Source organism: Epinephelus lanceolatus, chromosome 1 (genome assembly GCF_041903045.1).
Source record: "Epinephelus lanceolatus isolate andai-2023 chromosome 1, ASM4190304v1, whole genome shotgun sequence".
NCBI classification, from domain to species: domain Eukaryota; kingdom Metazoa; phylum Chordata; class Actinopteri; order Perciformes; family Serranidae; genus Epinephelus; species Epinephelus lanceolatus.
In genome coordinates this window covers 16255757-16273961 of record NC_135734.1, presented here as the reverse complement: position 1 = coordinate 16273961, position 18205 = coordinate 16255757, and the positions used below count along the sequence as shown (strand labels likewise).

At 40.4% G+C, this 18205-nt stretch overlaps 1 protein-coding gene across 3 annotated transcripts in view; it reads right to left on the bottom strand.

The window, feature by feature from the left end:
- mdfi (MyoD family inhibitor) overlaps window positions 1-8687 on the bottom strand; it is a 40030-nt gene extending 31343 nt beyond the window's left edge. Inside the window, exons 1-2 of one of the 3 annotated variants that reach the window (XM_033625792.2) lie at window positions 8197-8687; window positions 5388-5589 (exon numbers count right to left, since the gene is read on the bottom strand). In XM_033625792.2, the coding sequence (XP_033481683.1) occupies window positions 5388-5538 (151 nt within the window). In that variant the 5' untranslated portion in view covers window positions 5539-5589; window positions 8197-8687. Of the gene's footprint in view, window positions 1-5387; window positions 5590-7467; window positions 7620-8029; window positions 8159-8196 lie in introns of those variants that run through there. The other 2 variants (XM_033625795.2, XM_033625794.2) reach the window with 2 other exon arrangements.
- Window positions 8688-18205: the final 9518 nt, after the last annotated feature.

The window sequence follows — 18205 nt, the reverse complement described above, 5'->3', positions numbered from 1 at the left end:
GAGTGACAGGAAGAAAAATAAACAGAGACAAAAGCAGGGAAGTGGGCAAAAAAAAGACAGAGGAAGAGAAAAAATAGAGTGAGCGAGATGCCAGTGGTGAAAGAGAATGAGGGAATCAGCATGTGGCGGTACAGTACGAGGCTCCTATATAAACAGACAGCCTCATTGCATCTTCATGCCTGAGTGAGAGCAACACTCACAACAGCGAGAGGCACACATCTGTCAACACACACAAACCACTGTTCAATGGCCTTGTAACGACTGAGCAGAGCTATATTCACTCACAGCAGAAAAGATTGCTGTCCAAACATGGGTCAACAAGAGGACTAAAACTCCCATCGAACTCATCTGGTGAATTGTGATTGGCTGACTCCCATGCTGATACTGCTGGGTCATGGTTACAATTAAACTACGGTTTCAAAAGCTAACTACAAAAATGAATCAACACCCCTGACTCTAAAGAAATATTCACAAAGACATTATTTGTGGCATTCAATTGGATATGACTGTGCAGGTGTTCACAGTATTTTGTCCATTCCCTTTGTGACAGGCACAGCATAATATCTTTAAAACCTTCTCAAAGCCCTGAAAAGCTTCTTGAGCATGACGTCATTTCAGTGTGGTCTTGTGCAAGCTGTTGGGAACTAACACCACCTGCATCCCAGATTTAGTTCACACAGGGATGATTCAGCAGATTGGAGAAAGTTAACCAAAAAGACTATAGTAGGCGAGATTAAAAATGGGCATGTCATCTTCCTATAAGGCTAGCTAACCAAATAAAAAATACAGGAAAATGGCAACAGGTGTGGATCACATTTACATGACTATCAAAGTTGTTGTAAGTCAACTTACAGGATTAAGAACTCTTAGATTGACAAGTTTTTTTTAAACTGTGAAAAACGTTATCTGTTCCCAGTGAGGTTGGGTGTCTTTTTTTTCTGATACCTGTTCTAACAGAATACTTTTAAAATGGTACCTTTGCCTAAACTGGGCCTGAATATTTTAAATTAAAGAAAAAGCAAAAATGATGGTCAGTAACATTAAAGAACAGTTTTCTTATTGCAAAGGCAAATTTAAACTTGAAATTAAACAATATAGTAGGCCTAACTCAGTTTAAAGTATACATAAATATGGATAAATACAAAGCACTATCAACAAATTTACCTAATAAATAAAACCCAACCCAACTACAATAATTTAAGAGTATAGTTACAGTACTAATAACAGCAAAATAAATTTTGAGTAGGGATCACTAATTGTCTTGCTAACTCTAACTGCTAACTCGATGACAATAGCTGGTCCACCTTAACAGTCCACCTTAAGTGAGCCAGGTGAGGTTCCAATGGGAGAATAACTTCGCTCGCTGATTTGTGGCTAACCTGCTTCACTTTACTCAGCAGATGGTAAGCTAGACACAAGAACTTGGCTCAGGTTTTGAGGAGTTGTAGCATTATTCACGGACAATATACATTACGCTGCTACGTTTAACTTCATACTCTCTGCTCCCCTGCAGTATCACTGTACTGCTCGCTTGCTCTCATCCTTGCTCTTGATCATGTTCTCTTGCTATTCACAAAATCTGATCGAAATCTGCATTATGATTCGGTCTGATAGGTACCAGTCATATAGGAAACAAACCAACCCTAGGTCCCAGTAACTGCTACTGCTTCTGTGTCAATGAAAAACCTTGGTTGGACAGATGCGTCACTCGCTACTAGGGCTGGGCGATATAGCCAATACGTAAAATTGCAGTAGTTTTAAGCTATATTGTAATACACAATATATATCTCAAAATTTTGAAATTTCTAAACTACTGGAGACTACCAAAACACTAAACTACTAAATAAACCACTGTAACTACGAAGTTAAAAAAATTACTATTGTAAGAAGTATTGATACAATTAAGAAAAATCAAATTGGAACCTCTGGTGCTTTTATTTTAAAGCACCTGGCTCATTTCAGGTTGGAAGTGTTGATGTTTTTGCTGTGAACTTGAAGCTTATGGTCTACAGTTACATGTAGCTGTTAGCAGTTAGTGGAAAGTTAAAGCATTACAGCGGCTCAGTTTAGTGTGAGAATGTTGTCACTGTGAGCAGAAAACAAACTGACAGCTCTCCAGCTCATATATTAGTAATATCACTGGTGCTCCATGGTCGCAAAATGCAAAAACAGTGGTCACAGTCTGGAGCCCTGCATGCTGATACAAAAACACACGTCTCGCCTGCTCACACACTATCGCCTGAGAGAAAAGTCTGGATGGGCTGGGGACTGTGTGTGATGTATCATGTTTGTGAGAACCAAAACACCAAAGTGAGTCTCATGCCTGTGGCTTAAAACGATGACATGACAATTTGTATTTGATCTTTGCGACATAGTCACTTTATACATCCCATGTGGAATAAGCCATCATATATTGAGTACAATCAATATATCGCCCAACCCTATTCGCTACTGATTGTTTAGGGCAAAACAAAAGAACCCCCCCCCCCAGCAAGTAACCAACTTAATTTCAGTTTGAATTGATGAAGTTGTCATGGGCTGTACAAAAGGAAGAAAAAAAAACTTTTCTGGCATATGCACTGGCTAAGCAACTTTGGTTGGAAATATAGAGCACTATTTTGGAACTAGAGATACATCGATCGAACTTTTTCAGTCCCAATACTGATACCTGGGCTTTAGGTGGTGGCCAATACAGAGTACCAATCTGTTACCAGTGTTTAATTAATAAGCTGTATGCCTCAGTGTGTACACATTTTATATGTAAGGCAAAATCAGGCTTGACTTAAACATTGCATTCTCAACTTTGTAAAACACAATGTAACAACTTAATACCTAAATATGAATTTATTGAATTGAATCATTAAAACAATACATTGTGCACCAGCAGCTTGGTAAAAATATTCAGAACTCATAGGAATTACAAATCAATTGTCAACACATTGGTGACAACATAAATAGGAAAATTTCTGCATGACAAAAATACAATACAAGAATATAAGAACAAAATCCCATCTTACTGGTGCACTGCTGACGCACAACGTAGTACACTAGGGCTTAACATTAAGCTTTTGCTCTATCTTAAACATTGTCAGTTTTTGTTTTATTGCCTGTTTTGCCTGGCACTTGGCCAGTTTTAAGAAGTTGAAGAACACCGCAAGCTTCTACAAAGCTTCTGAAAAGGATACAATCGCACCAGAACCCTCATTGAAACGGCACAGCGCTAAATCTCTGGGCAAAAAAGTAAGTTTCTCACATGCAGTGTTCCAGAGATACTCAGTATTACTAACGTTATGTCGCACATGACACCGTCAACCGTGGAGTTAACTTCTAAAGTGTATAGTAACTTCAGATAACGTTATATTAGACATCACATCAGACAACTGCATGACACAATCCACTTGCCTGAACACAGAGTTTATTTGCCCCTGGCAAGTGTTAATTTCAAGTCCTGTAAATTGTGCATGTCTAATTAGATGTAAACATAGAACTGAACTTAACAGATCAGCCCCATTATCACCGATAACCTGATCCAGCTGTTTGAGTCGGTATCAGTCCGATATCCGTATATCAGTATCAGATGGGTGCATCCCTACTTGGAACCTGTCCTCCCTTTCTAATGATGCACCCCTGGGCAATAATGTGATTCAAATGTGATTCCTCAGTTAGATCTACACACTGTATGTGCCTGTTGTGTTCTTCCAAAGCCCTGCACTCTGCAGGCAGAGGGATGGGTGGGGGGTGAAGTAGAGCGCTGAAAGCAGGGCCTTGTTGCCCTCAGTGGTAGCCTGACCAATCTTCTCCTCCCCACCCTGGCTCACCTACCTACCCTCAGCCTACACACAGACACACACAGACACAGACACACACACACACACACACACACACAAAGACACACAGACACACACAAATTAGACCAGTCAGCCAGACAAGCAGTCTAACTTTAGTGGGAGAAGCCACAGTTATACTTTGTGTTGGCTTGCTGAGGAGCATGCACAGGTAAAGCCAGCACAGCCACGAGAACATGTTCAGGCACAAACTTAGAGTTTAATAACTCTAAAAGTCTTCGCAGAGGTATTATCATTAAATCTGATGCTGTACTTACATTCATCATGGTGAACCACAATGTAGCGGAGAACAGAGATGTGCGTGTGTAGGTTCTATGCTTTTGCACATTCAGTGCAGTAATCATAATAGATCGGGTTGGGCTTGTCTTTAAAAAACAAAGCAAAAAAAAAACTTCCATCAACCATTGAAGGTTTTTGTGGCAGGTTCCCATGGCAACAAGCCACTTAGATCTCTGCACACTTCCGTAACTGTTTACCACACCTACCCCAATTACCCCATAGGATCTGCACTCTGATCTGCAGCCTGTGCTGTTGCCTTCTCGCTGAAGCTTGAGGGAACTTGAATCACTTCGGCTGATGCTGGATGAGTCATTCAGGCACAACACTGCGCTGAGTTGGTCCACGTTGCCTCGTTCCCGCCCCAGTGTCAGTCAACCCGCACCATGACCAATTGCACAAAGGGGAAGGGTCATGGGTTTATTCCCCAATCCCCAGGAGTCCCATTGCGGCCCTTAAGCGTTCCACAGCACTGAATTGGTCCTGACCCCTCAGATCATCCAAGGCAGCACGTCCCCCACACAGACCAATCACCTCAGTACGTAACTGTTTTTATCTGTCAGTGAGAAGGCCTCTGACCCAATGAATCACCATGACATCCGCCAAAAATACACAATGATTTTTGGGGAATTCGGCATGAGTCCCTAGAACTCAGCTTCTGAGTCTACTATTAGCGATTACTAATTACCAGGTCTACAGTATTACAAACATAACAGTGACTCAAGACTATTCCACTCTGGAAAACTAACATCAACCTTTACACGCACTTTCACAAAGGTGAATAAATTGGTCTATTCTTGTTTTCAGGGTAAGAAGGTCTCCTATAGCTTGTAAAGAAAGGGAAAAGTGTTGCATACAGCTATATATTTACTCACATACTGGCCAACCTTCCACCATAATGAGGTTTGCATGCATGTAAGAGCACAGAGAGGTTTTCTTTCTCAGCAAAAATCCACTAGCTCCTCTTTTTCATAATAAAGACTTAATGTCTTTATAACTACTTTCTGTCTCCCTTTATTTGAGGCAGCCACGCTTCTACATAGACACACACCAGAACGCGACAAAGGAGGTTTAATGCAGCTTTGTGGTAGTAGTTAAAAACATTAGCTTGTTTTAGGCTTGTTCAGACCTATCACATAACTGTTCTGTGCTGGGTCTGCCTCTTTCTCAACACGTAGGCAACTGAAACACTAACAGCTTCACGCCAGCATTATAAGAGCTGTTCATGTCAGTCTGTCTGCTTCTCTACAGCAGCCTCTTCCTTACCTGGACTAGGACAGGGCTTTGGGTTCGGGCAGCTGTTTGCTGTATCTGCAGTCGAGGTTGTGTGCGAACTGGGTTGTGGAGCTGGTAAACTGGGGTCCCCATCATCTGGTGGCTCTGGGGAGATGGCAGGGGCACTCCTCTCCTCATCCATGGGCGTAGGCCTGGCTCTTATGGGAGGAGGTGGAGGGGCCAAGGAGTGAGCCTGAAGCAGAGAGAGGTGATATTATTTCAGAGGTGATTGCATAGGTCACATGAAACATTTCTCATTGTCTTTTTAAACAGAGCAACAAGCCAGCGGGCCGTACTTTAGCTAGAGAGGTGTAATCAGGCAAAACTTGAACCAGCATGAATCCCTTACAGCTATAAAAATCACTAAAGGAGGAGGCTGGAGTGCTGCTTTCATGAAACAGTGGCAACACAACGGATGTGCCTAATCATAGCCTACCTTTCATAAATAGTGTTTAAACTCTTTATACTTCTGTTGTGCAAATAATAACAATGACGGTGGAATTATTTATATACAACCAGTTTAAATGACAGAGGACTTGTTTCAACACTGAAACATGAGATGAAACAACACTAACAAGAAAAGCATGGAAACAAAAGTCAAACTAAAGGTAATAATTAAAAATGAATGCACACAAAATAATAAACAATGAAACTAGAGCAGATAAAATGGGCGGCCTAATATTGTTCATATTAACAGAACTTAATTTTATAATCCCAGAAAAGATTTCAAAGTCGATATAATCATGCAAATAGTGTGTGTCATGCTGACTGAAAACTGAAATGCTGGATTTTAATAATTAAACCAATTCAAGAGTAAAACTGATCCTTTTTAAAGCTTTCAAAGCAAGAACAGTAGAAGGTTGTGCAACAACAATCTTTTTTGTAATTGAAATTATTTCATGATATATTCACAGGTATCATTAAACATGGGTGAAGTCAGGTAATTTGAGACAGTTTTGGGTAGATTACTTTTAAAATCATCTAAAATTCTTAAGACTATCTAAGTGTTACTCTTAGTCCGTGTTATGTATATCTGCTAAGTAAAATAGTTTAGAAACTTTGGACCTTCAAACACACCAAGAACCCCTACCTTAGTTCAATCATATGTTCAGGTAAAATGGGACATTCATGTTTGTTTCTGAAATGGTTCAATCCATTTATCAATACAGTCATTAAGTGATGAAATAACTAATGTAACATGTGGCTATTCATTAAAAACAATTGTCCAACTTTTCTGCCGTGCTTTCCCCCTTCTTTTGTTGCCTGTTTCCTTACTGACACATTGTCTACAATGGACATACGTGTGTGCTTTTGTGCTTGTAACGATGACTAATTCTGGACTTTTCTGGCTGACAAGGACTCATTGCAACATCTTAAATATTTTATGATTGACAAGAATGCTAAAAGTGTATGTAATATGACAGGGTAGCACACAATAGTATAAATAATGACTAGGCCTATATAGCACCAAAAACATGCTGGTCTTACTGTAGAAAATTGTCTGTAGCTTAAACTTTTGTCCCATTTTACCTGAATGCACCAAGTACTCACTCAAAATCCTTTACCATAAAAAGTAAAGTGTATTGTGAAAATATTTTGATTATAAGTCAAATAGTTAATAAAATGCAACTATGTTTGTTGTCATACTGGTATTGTTTTAGCTGCAGTACTCTTATTACCAAAGAAAGAAAATCAACATGCCACCTGATTTACCTTGCCAGTTCTGGGATCAGTGCTTTTTGACTCTTCTCTCTGCCCATACTAGTCATCTCAGTCCAATCTAAATCATTATATCACGTAAAGAACATAATGCAATAACACGTTGGGTAAGTGGTTGCTAATATTTAAAGAGCCCAAGATGTGAAACCTTATTTGTCCCATATTACCTAATGTCCCATATTACCTGACTTCACCCTGCCCAAGTAGTCAAACTGCGATGATAACAAGTAAAGAACCTGAAGTAGCCTACATAAAGTCTTTCATTTTTTTGGCTCAAGACTACAGTCTTCCTAAATGGTTGCTAAGCGACATGTAGCCTAAATGAGACGACTTTTAATGAGTCCAATCTTACCTTCACATTTGCGTAACCTGTCACCAGGTCGCAGGAGTGTTTTACCTGTCTCGACTCGAGTCTCGAACACTTGGCACCTTCTTTAACTCATCATTAACACGGGACACATTGAGTAAATGTATCACGTGCCAACGTGTGTTTGGCGCGCGCCCTCCCTGCCAAAGCAGCTCAGCTGGACAGCTGTTTGCGCGCTCCCGTGCCTTTGCTCCGCACTCACTGCCCCCAAAACTTTTGACAACCAATAGCTAAGCTTTTGCCAAAGCGCTTGATGAAACTAAGTTTACCAATTACATACAAATGTCTCCACCTTTATATATCTACAGTGGGCTTAGTTTTATACTTTAACGCTGTAAAAAGTTTAAAGAAGTTTCTGGAAAAGAGAAAAAGCCATTTCACCGCACACTTAAAAACAGTGCCAAACTTCTTGCTTAGATATGTAGCCTACGTGTACACAGGTTTTATAAATAGTGAGGTATATCTTTAAGGAGAAATTTGGGCTAAAATTGAAAGTGTAATTGACCTAAATGTCACTGGCAGCTAATAACGGGCGTATTCTGTTTACCTTTATTGCATGTCTGCGCCCTGCTTTCCCCAAACGAGTCCCTGCATGCTCAGAGCGAGCTCAGCTCCAGTGTGGCGATCCTTTCTCTGTCTACATTCATATTCCTGCAGAATATCTCGCCTTGATCTGCAACAACAGCACCAGCCACCAGCAAAACAACTCCTTACCTTCTCTCTGGCTGGGACGCGCTGCAGCCAAACACTTGGGCTAATTCATTCTCTGACCGCTCCAGGTGGACTTCTCGCCCTCAGAGACCTTTCCCGTCCTCTTTCCCTCCACTCTTGTCACTTTACACGACCACCGAATCTCTTTTCGGCTCATGTAGGTGCCCACCAAACTTCCCAAATTCAATGCATTTTTCTCCAGCGAAGATACTTTACTCTCCGCCTCCAAAATTTCTCTCTCTCCGGCTCGCCCCGTCCTCCAGTGGACCAGATGTTGGGAAGTTTGTGTGTGTCTCTGCAGGCAGCTCGCTCAATACTCTTTGTCTGCTCTGCACAAGTTTCTCCACTTTCTGTTGCGTTTCCGCAAAAGTCCAGCACCGTCCCAAACTTGTCCAAACTGTGAATATAAGCAGTACCCGTCCTGTGCACTCGGTCTCTCCTCTCTCTGTACTCCCACTATACTTGCCTCAGACTTCTGTGCTGCAGCTATTGGACAGGAAACTACAGTCAGCAGTGATTGTGCTTCCTCCAGGCTACAAACTAGTTGGGCTGAACTATACTGTCATATAATTACCCCCTTAACCCGAACCAGGCACAGCACTAACACAGGGTAGCTTTCATCAGGAATTATGAGCCCAGGAACCATATGTTTTGTCATTAATAATATAGCAACACTTCGTGAATTTAACTTTTTATGTGAAAAGTAAACTCACTTGAAATCACTTAAATGCGGCATATCTGTGGTGCTCAGTTGTGGTCAGTATTTTAGCTGGATTAGTGACATTTGAAGCAGTTATAGCATCATTATATATCATATGCTTGCTTAATATTCTTTGGAGAGTTTGGAGAACTCTTAAAACATAAATACAAACTGTTGAAGCACCACTTGTAATTTTAGTGAATAGTTATGTAGCAAAATTCTTAATTATTTTAACCATTGTACTTTCTTTTTTGATAACACACCACGTACACCATATTGTACCCTGACATGAGTCAACCAAACCTTTGTTCTTCAGGTGCAGCGGGGTCACTGTTTTCAGTTGACATGCTGCTGTGACTCACTGTGGGAACATTCACTCTGATGTGCACGAGACTTTTTAAGATGTCCCAGTACAAGACTAAACTAGGTCACGACTCATGATTCATCCTCTTGATAGTAATTGTGAGCTCAGATGCAATTACAGAAAAAAAACCTTGTAAAGCACATCCCCACCTTATTCCATAGTTGCCACTGAGATCAGATGGTTATTTTTTGCAAGTTTCAAAAATAGTGGGCCTGACTTTCATGTCGAAAGTAGTGCAAGTGGACCCACCCTGCATCACTCACTGACAAATTAATTCTTACTCATACTATAACCATCTCCATGTTGCCTAGATGAGTGAGACTTTGATTAAGTGAATTAACAAATGTTGCAATTTTGCACTCTGTAGTCCAAATAAAGTCTCATTAAGTGAGACGAGAACGATACTTAGAATACTCTTTGGTGATATCCACATTGTATGACATGTCAATACAGTGTATACTACGTGATTTTCTCAGTCATATCAGCAACTGATTTTACCTCTTTTCAAAGTAATGACAGTTGCTGAAAAGAAGTGCTTATCTTGAAAAATAAGGCCAGTAGGTTTGGGTATCATATTTGTGTTTTAAGACTTTTAAATACTTCTGGTTACCCAGCAATATTTTTTTTTAAATAAATAAAAGTATTGGGCTACATGACATATCAAATATTAAAAACACTCTCTGTCATGTAGTGTGTTTTATTTAGCAGCTAGATAAATTAGTTAATGACCAATAATAATAATCCTATTGAGTCTATTATGTCTACAAATGTAGGCAAAACTGTTTTTTTTTCTTACTTTTTGCAATAACTTTCTGACAGATAAAACCACAGCAACATTAGCTCATTAGCTTATTAGCAAAGGAGGTCATGTTTTCAGTACAGCTTGTTTTTGTTTCAGCAGGATTACAAGTCCAATTTTCATGAATCTTTTTAAGAGGGTGTAGCATATGCCAAGGAAGAAGCCATTAAATTTTGGAGCAGATCTGAATCATAGGGGGGGATATACAAATTATTTTTCACTTTTGTTAACATTGCCAAATGGAGCATTTGGCCTTGGCAGAGATCTGTGCTCTCCGAGTGCCCTGATAGTTAATATCACAACAATAAGGAAGGTGGAATAAAACAAATGACTGAAATATAAGAAGTGACTGTGTTTCTTGAGTCACACATGACACAGAGAAAAGCAGCACATGACACACGGGCCTCGTCTGCTCATTCCGTGTTGACACCTGGAGGTTGTGGCTGATGAGAGTGTTTTCCGTGATTGATGTTGGAGGCGTGGCAGGGGCGTGAGGTAATTCACAGCAGCAAATCTTCTGAGGCTTTTTCTGAGACAGGTTTCATTTTTACTAACAACTGGCTAACCTCCCGTTCAATTTTGTGTACAATCATTCATCTGAGACAGTCGGGCTTTGACACTGAACTATTTGTAGGATTCTTATGCGCTGTGGGGGCTCAGTGTCTGTCTGGGCACGAGGGTCAGAGTTTGTGTGGGCAGTGGTATTGTTAGAGAGATGTCGGATTGTTTTTTGTCTGTTTGTTTTTTGGCTTGTGAAAGAAATTCAGACGTACTGTATGTAACTTCAGACAGCTGGGTACTGCTAAGCTGAGTAGACACACATGATTCTTATAGATGTATAAAGACAGATCATTTAGAGAGGCTATTCCAGTATAAATGTCACCACTGGAGGATTTTAACAAAAACTACCACTGATAGATGTTATGTTAATCAACAGCAGCATTTCAAAGTCTCTTTAAGCTAATTCATATCAGCACATTTCAAATAGCTGCCTTCCCTGCTGCTTTACATGCATACTTACCAATTTGTCATCTACTGCAGGGGATTTTTATTAACAGGATGGGACAAGAGCACTCCCAAATTGCATCAAATTAAAATTCATCCTCATTTCGACTAATTCACAGGATCACGATGTGTTAATGAGGAAATTTTCCTCTTTTATCTGATATCATCACATCAGCCAAAAATGATACCGTACAATTATGGTGTAATAAAAACAGACGTCCCACATAAATAAACCTAATACGATCTTCAAAAGCCCCTGAAGACTGTTGACATTACATTGTGACTACATTAAAGTCTTGTGTGTTTGTACAAGATTCAGTCCCCCCACCTATTCCCACACTGAACAATGAGAGTGAAGAAATTTTCTTGTCATTGGCTTCCTGAAAAGCTTATGCTCTCTATCCTCTTACTTCCGTTCATGACTCACACACCAGTTCACCAGTTCACCGCACCCACAAGGCTCTCTGCAGTACAGTCCGATAGCTTTAATTTCTACTGCTTACTTGGTAGTTATATAATTATTAAAATGCTAATGAATCAGAGGTACTCAATGTTAATTTAATCAAAACTTATTTAACGGTTATGATCATTTTTAAACACATTTGTCAGAGCAGATTTGCTGGTTGCCTTTGTTCTGGTTCCACAGTAATTGGCAGCTTCCTGTAGAGGTGAACAGGGGCTCTTTGGACTGTCCAGGGTCTAGTGCATCAAGCAGATGAATATGGCAGTGTCCTTCCACATTCCTCACCTCCCACAGCGCTATCAAATCAGCTTCCAATAATGAAACAGGAGCAGCTGTTGATGCACACACAGGCACATTCACATGAGTATTTTATTGTGTGCAGAGGGACAGAGATAACCGCAACAGCAGGTTATATTTTGTCCCTGATCCTGAACTGTAATAACATCTCATTTGTTTAATTCATACAAAAAAATCAAGTGTAAATATTAGAATTCAATGTTTTATGTGAGGTTATGTACCAGACTATTTCTTGGCCGGTACCAGTTGCTGGGCAACCAACTGCATGACCATAGACTGCATAGAAATAAAGGATGAAGTTACTGTGATGTCACCCATTGTTTTTTTGACTCCTGTTTGGCATTTTGGCTGCCGCTATCTTAAATTTTTCAAGCCAGAGGTGACCGTATTTGGACGAGAGGGTGGAGCTGTGCAGGAGTGAAGGATGGATCTGACTCATAGACTGTGTTGACACCCTGCAGACAGCCTGCCACACAAGTGGCCCCGCCCTTTATTATGCATAACTCTAAAAATTAATAATATGTGAGAAGTACAAAAGTTCATCCCCTGGTACAGTTGTCATGAACAGAAAAATCAGCTATAGAGACCAAAACTGTTTTTTGTTCCAGGCTGTAAACATGTTTATTTCTGCTATAAAGTTGGGCATTTTAACACGGGGGTCTATGGGGATTGACTCACTTTTGGAGCCACCCTCAAGTGGCCATTCAAGGAACTGCAGTTTTTGGCACCTCTGTGATGGCTTTGTATTTTAGCTCTGAAGCTTGCCACTTGGCTGCAACTCCAGAGAGTTACTGGCAGCAGTGCTGGTAGTCATATTTTGTAACCTTTTGATATACCCAGGGTAGCTGTTTCCCCTGTTTCAAGTCTCATGCTAAGTAAATGGCTGTATTGATCTTTTCATGTAACTCTCTGCAAGAAAGCTATTAAGCCTAGTCCATAGCCTAGTTCAACCATTGTTCACAGTGAATATGAAAAAGAAAGGGCTAGTAATATATTTAAAAAACCCACACTAAAGCAGTTGCAAATATTGCACCACCAAGTACCACCATGCTGTATCACAATAAAGCACTTCCTTTCATTCCCCTGCCTGGTTCAGGTTTCTTACAGCAACTGATTCACAACTGTAGCTGAAAGGCTAAACTGAAGTACTGATGCATAAAGGAAAGTTCTGCTACATACTGTACCAAGGGCAACTTGTCCTTACAAAGGCAATCATGTCATGCTTCACTATAGTGAAAGCAGTTCTACCTTTCTAACAGCACGTAGACCTGTTCTTTGTTTGGCTTAGGCCTCTGAGGCTTTAGAGGCTTTCCAGTCCGCTGAGATCCAGCAGAGAAAGAGCAGGTTGCCTTCTCAAGCCCACCAGCGCTGGAGGACTGAGGTGAGAGCTGCTCCGCTGCTCCAGGACTTCTGACCAGACTGCATGAGATGCCACATGTAGACTCCTATACCCCGCATCAGATCAGCAGACAGGCAGGGTGGGAGGGGCAGACAGAGGAAATGTGGGGATTGAGAGAGAGAGAGTCCAGACAGAGGCAGAGAGAGAGTGTATGTGCGTACAGTGAGTGTGTGTATGTGTGTGTGTGTGTGTGTGTGTAGGTGTTCACAGAAAAGTGAAACTGGAGCCACACACACACAGAGAGTATCTACTGAGACCGTCTATGAGTATTATTCTAAACTTTTGACGTTGATTGTTTCGGTGGTTTTGAACAGTCTGGTGTGACTGGGAGAGCGAGCGAGAGACAGGGAGAGAGAGAGAGAGAGAGAGAGAGAGGGAGAGAGAGGGCCCCAGCTACAGAACAAAAGCATCTTTGTGAGTGATTGGAACCACATTTTCACCCTCCTCTCTCTCTTTCTCTCTGCCACACATGGAGTCGAGGAGTTTCATCCGCTTTCCCATCAGACGTCTCTGAGGAGGGTTCTTGGGAAGAAATGGCAAGCCTGAAAGACACCAACAATTCAAGGATAGTTATTTTAAGGCACTGTATGTGAAATCCAGAGCATTTATTAATATAGCAGCAAACCATTATTTGCTTTGTAGAGACATAGTGGAGTAATGGCATCCTAAACAGCGAATGTAGTCACGCTCCCTCTGTGTGTGTTGTAATCTGAGCTTCTCTGTGGTTTGTTGTGATAGACGGTCCAGCCGTGCGTGCATGTTAGTGCATGCGAGTACATGTGTGTGCATTCCACTGGCTAGCTAATTGACCCTTTGCTAAGCCCCGCCCCTTTGTGATGATCTGTCAAGCTGTCAGAATAAGCATGGAGCCCCGTTTCCATCGAGCAGTACGGTACGGCACAGTTCAGTTTGGTGTGCTTTTATTCCGTTCCCATTGCGAAAAGATGAAGATGGTACCAATGGAACCATAGCGTAGAGTTCCCAAACAATGCAGTCCGTTGGTTGGTCAGTAGCAGACGGTCACTCTGCTCAGGGCTCAGTTGCGGCTGGTTTTGAGGCTCATGTAACCACTGTTCATACTGTGGAGAGTTTAATTTGTAGATTGTAACTATAAAATGAAAAGATGTCTTCTGCCTCTTGCAGCAGCTGGAGTCGGAGAAAAGAAACATAATTCACTGGGCCAACTGATGACAACACAGTGTGACAACTCTGACCATTACTTTAGTTTTTATACAACATACACTTTTAGTAATGAGTGGATCTTCAAGCATTTATATATATTACTTTCAACTGGGTTATGTGAACTGCACATATTCTAATTCTCACTCAGAGGGGAAAAAAGCATCGCGGAGCATAGTTCCTATGGGCTCCAGCAACACTAAACCCCTGAGCTTGCCTCAGAGGGACTAAATGGAGAGAGACTCACTGCTGCCTGTTTTATTTTGTTCCAAAAATGTCAGCATGTAACCCCATTCTTTAGACGATAAGCGAGGTGCAGACTATTCATATGTGTAACTGGTAATGAGGAAATACAGTGATTGCTGGATGGAGCAGTGAGTGACAATAACCCCGCCCCCATTTAAGAGTACTTTTTGTGATGGAAATGCTAGGGTCTAGGTACCATGTCTGAAGGGTTTACTTTGGTTCCAAAGGTACCATACCGAAAGTGTTTGGTGGAAACAGGGCTTAACTGCACTCTTAAGAAATATTATGACATTTTTGAAAAAATGAAGAAGTAATTTCAGGGAGGATCAAACAGAGGGGTCTACACTATATGTTTGAAGGATATATTCAGTCTGTCAAACTTACTCAGCAAAAAAATGGGTTAAAAAGTGTAAAAGTGAACCACCACATCGCCTGATGATCAAGACAGAAGACAATGAAATTAAAGGGAAAATTTGCCAATATTCAACCAGCTGTGTGTCATCACAGTGTTCAGATGAACGGTGTTTACCTTCCCCCTAGGGGAATGGGCGGGGAGCTCCAAGGGTAGCTAAACAACTACCACTATGACACACAGCTGTATATTGGCAAGTTTCCTATTTCCTCTAACTGGCTCCTGTAAAGCAGTGTGGCTCTTTATTCAGTGCTATAATCATTAAAAAGCAAAAGTAGCATGTGTATACATTCAGTTGGCTATATCTTCAGTAGCTAGCTTGTTAGCCCTATGCTTTTCAAGACTTGATTTTGGGGACAAAAACATGTATCTCCTTCCAACCACAACATTTGGCTCGAAATCCACAAAACCAGCCTGAAAATGAAGGAAATCTAAAAAAGATTGCATGAGAGTCTGTTAGAGGGGCGGGACCTAGCGAAGGGTCATTTCTGCTGCACTGCACTGCACTGCACTCTAACACTACAACAGTTACAGCTGATAATGTCATCCCAAACGACAATGCTCTGTCAGCACTGTTGCTGTTGTTAGCACCATTCATGCTCTAAGCAGCTGCTAGCCTGCTAGCTTGCGGCTTAGCCACCTCCATGTTGAGAGCCATGTGCAGACAGTCCTGGCTCAGACACTGAATGTGAGGCTGAGCACTTTTGAAAATTGCACATTTTTGATGTTGCTCACACACTTCAATCCCATAAACTCAGTATTATTTTGTGTACCTTTTAGTCAGGGAAAGTATTGAAAAGCTCCTTCACTCTCTTTGTCTGCCATGTTTGTGAAATTATGATTCTATGTTGATAAGATGATGAGTTGAGTATGTAGCTTCATTTCAAGTCTTTTTTTATAAAAGATTTTAATTTGATTTAAAGCATGTGATTTGACTAATTATTGTTGAATTTTCATAGATCAAAGAAGTACTGATGTTTATACACAGTGCACCAATGCAATTAGTGTTAAAACAATTACAAGATTAATCATTTAGTCAGCTGCCTTTTTTAAATTTTGATAATCAAAAAGTAATTAAAACTTTTTTTAAGCATAAATGCTAAATATCCATTATTTATAGCTTCATGATTTGCTGTTTTTCTGTGTTTTATATCATTCTAATATATGTGATTCAATATGTTTGTATTTTTAAACTATTTTGGCTGTGAGAAATTGGAAGGGACTTTTTTGCTCTCTCTCTCTCTCTTTTTTTTTTCCTTACATTTTTTCACAAAACAATTAACCCAAATGTTCAGTTTGGCTTTCCAAATACTTGTATTAATAATTGATTATTTACATATACATATATATAAAACTTTATATTTTAGTTTTGTTTTATTTGTTATTGTTTCTGAATTCAGAAGCAGATACATGTTTTTAGAGATTAGCTGAAATGAAATGCAAAAGGAAGAAGAAGTCTTGGGCCAGATATCCATTTGCGACAGTGTATGTCCTGATATATTGGTCATTGCAAAGACTGCATATTGGACAAAACGTTCCACCTCTGTTGTTTATTAAATAGCGATGATGTGAAGGTGATGAAGGAGACTCCACTGACACCGTCTTGCTTGTATATAGAAAGGTTTATTACAATAAGTACAGCATCAAATCAAGCACCTAGAATTGCTTGTGAGAGGGTTCGAAGCCAATATGAACTGCTCTGAATAACAGCTCCAACTACCCTGCCTATATAGGTTGGTTGTTTTTGTGAACTTTGAGACAAAATGTGACAGGTGACAGAGAGACAATCTAGATGGAATCCAACCTTTCATCCTAGCTTATCAATCCTTGACCTGGGCCATAATAAAGTCTTGACCTGGGCCCCTAACTGATCATAAAAGACCCCGGACATCAAATAACATGGCATGTCAGATACTACATATTTCCCCCCTTCGAGACTACACAGAGTCTCGAAAAATAAAAGAGTAATACATACATACTTGCAGTTGCGATAAAATAACATTTCCTCCTACAGTGCTGCCTACAACATAACCTTAGCAATATAGCAACTTTATGGAGTACGAGAGCAAAAACCTGTCAGGCAGCTATCTTTCCTGAAATGTCCGTCAAACAATCTAGACAGAAAAAATTCTCTCACGGCCCCTCTGCCTTAGGCGACCACATATAGTACTCCAGACCAATTTAAAAAGGAGGAATTTTGACATTTTGTGTAGTCTTGACCTGGGCCCCTAACTGATCATAAAAGACCCTGGACATCAAATAACATGGCATGTCAGATATTACACCTCTCAACACATCTCTCCTTGTCTTGGATGTATCAAGACGCATTAGTGTTTACACTACAAAAGATATGTCCAGACCACCTAGGCAAGTGTTTTGAGTGAATTGAGTAAATACACTTAACATTATTTTATCACACTGGTATTTCATAACTCCTCTCACTTTATCAAAATCACTTTTAAACAAGATTGTGAACAGACAACATGTTTCAGAATTCCCCTTCAAAATATGACTCATTGCTTGGGTCAGTTAGACCCCAGAGAAGTCTAACAGCACTAAAACTTCTCTAACATCACTGTAAAAAATAATGAAGTGTATCATTCCTTTGCCTGTTCTTATTTGGCATAGTAAAATGATATATATTTGTTCATGCATAGCCCATATAACATTTAAAACAAGAAATATTTGCTTATTAGGTGCGGTGTTAATGCTTCATGGTAATTGCCGTGTTTTATCACCTTCATCAAACATGCAGCCCAGTTTATGCCGAAATGAAGGGTTACCACTGCAATATGATTCGACATATTTGATGTTAATAAGGTTTGAAGATTTTGCAGTTATTGATGTTATCTGAGCACATACAGCAGTGGGGTCCCAAGCAATGAGGAAGTAAAGCCAATCTCAGCAAAACACAAGGTTGCAACTGCACATGTTATCAGTCCATAAATAAAATAAAATAATGTAGATACAAGAAAGAGTCTCAGCTCATTAGATCGAATAAGCAGAACCATGTGGATGCACACAGCAACAGATACACAGTATGTTGTGTTGTTCTGAGTGAGTCAATATACTGTTTGGGGGACAGCCCGCTCCCTCAGCCACAGACACGGAGAACGGCGAGAGAGGATGACAGTGTGAATGAACGGGG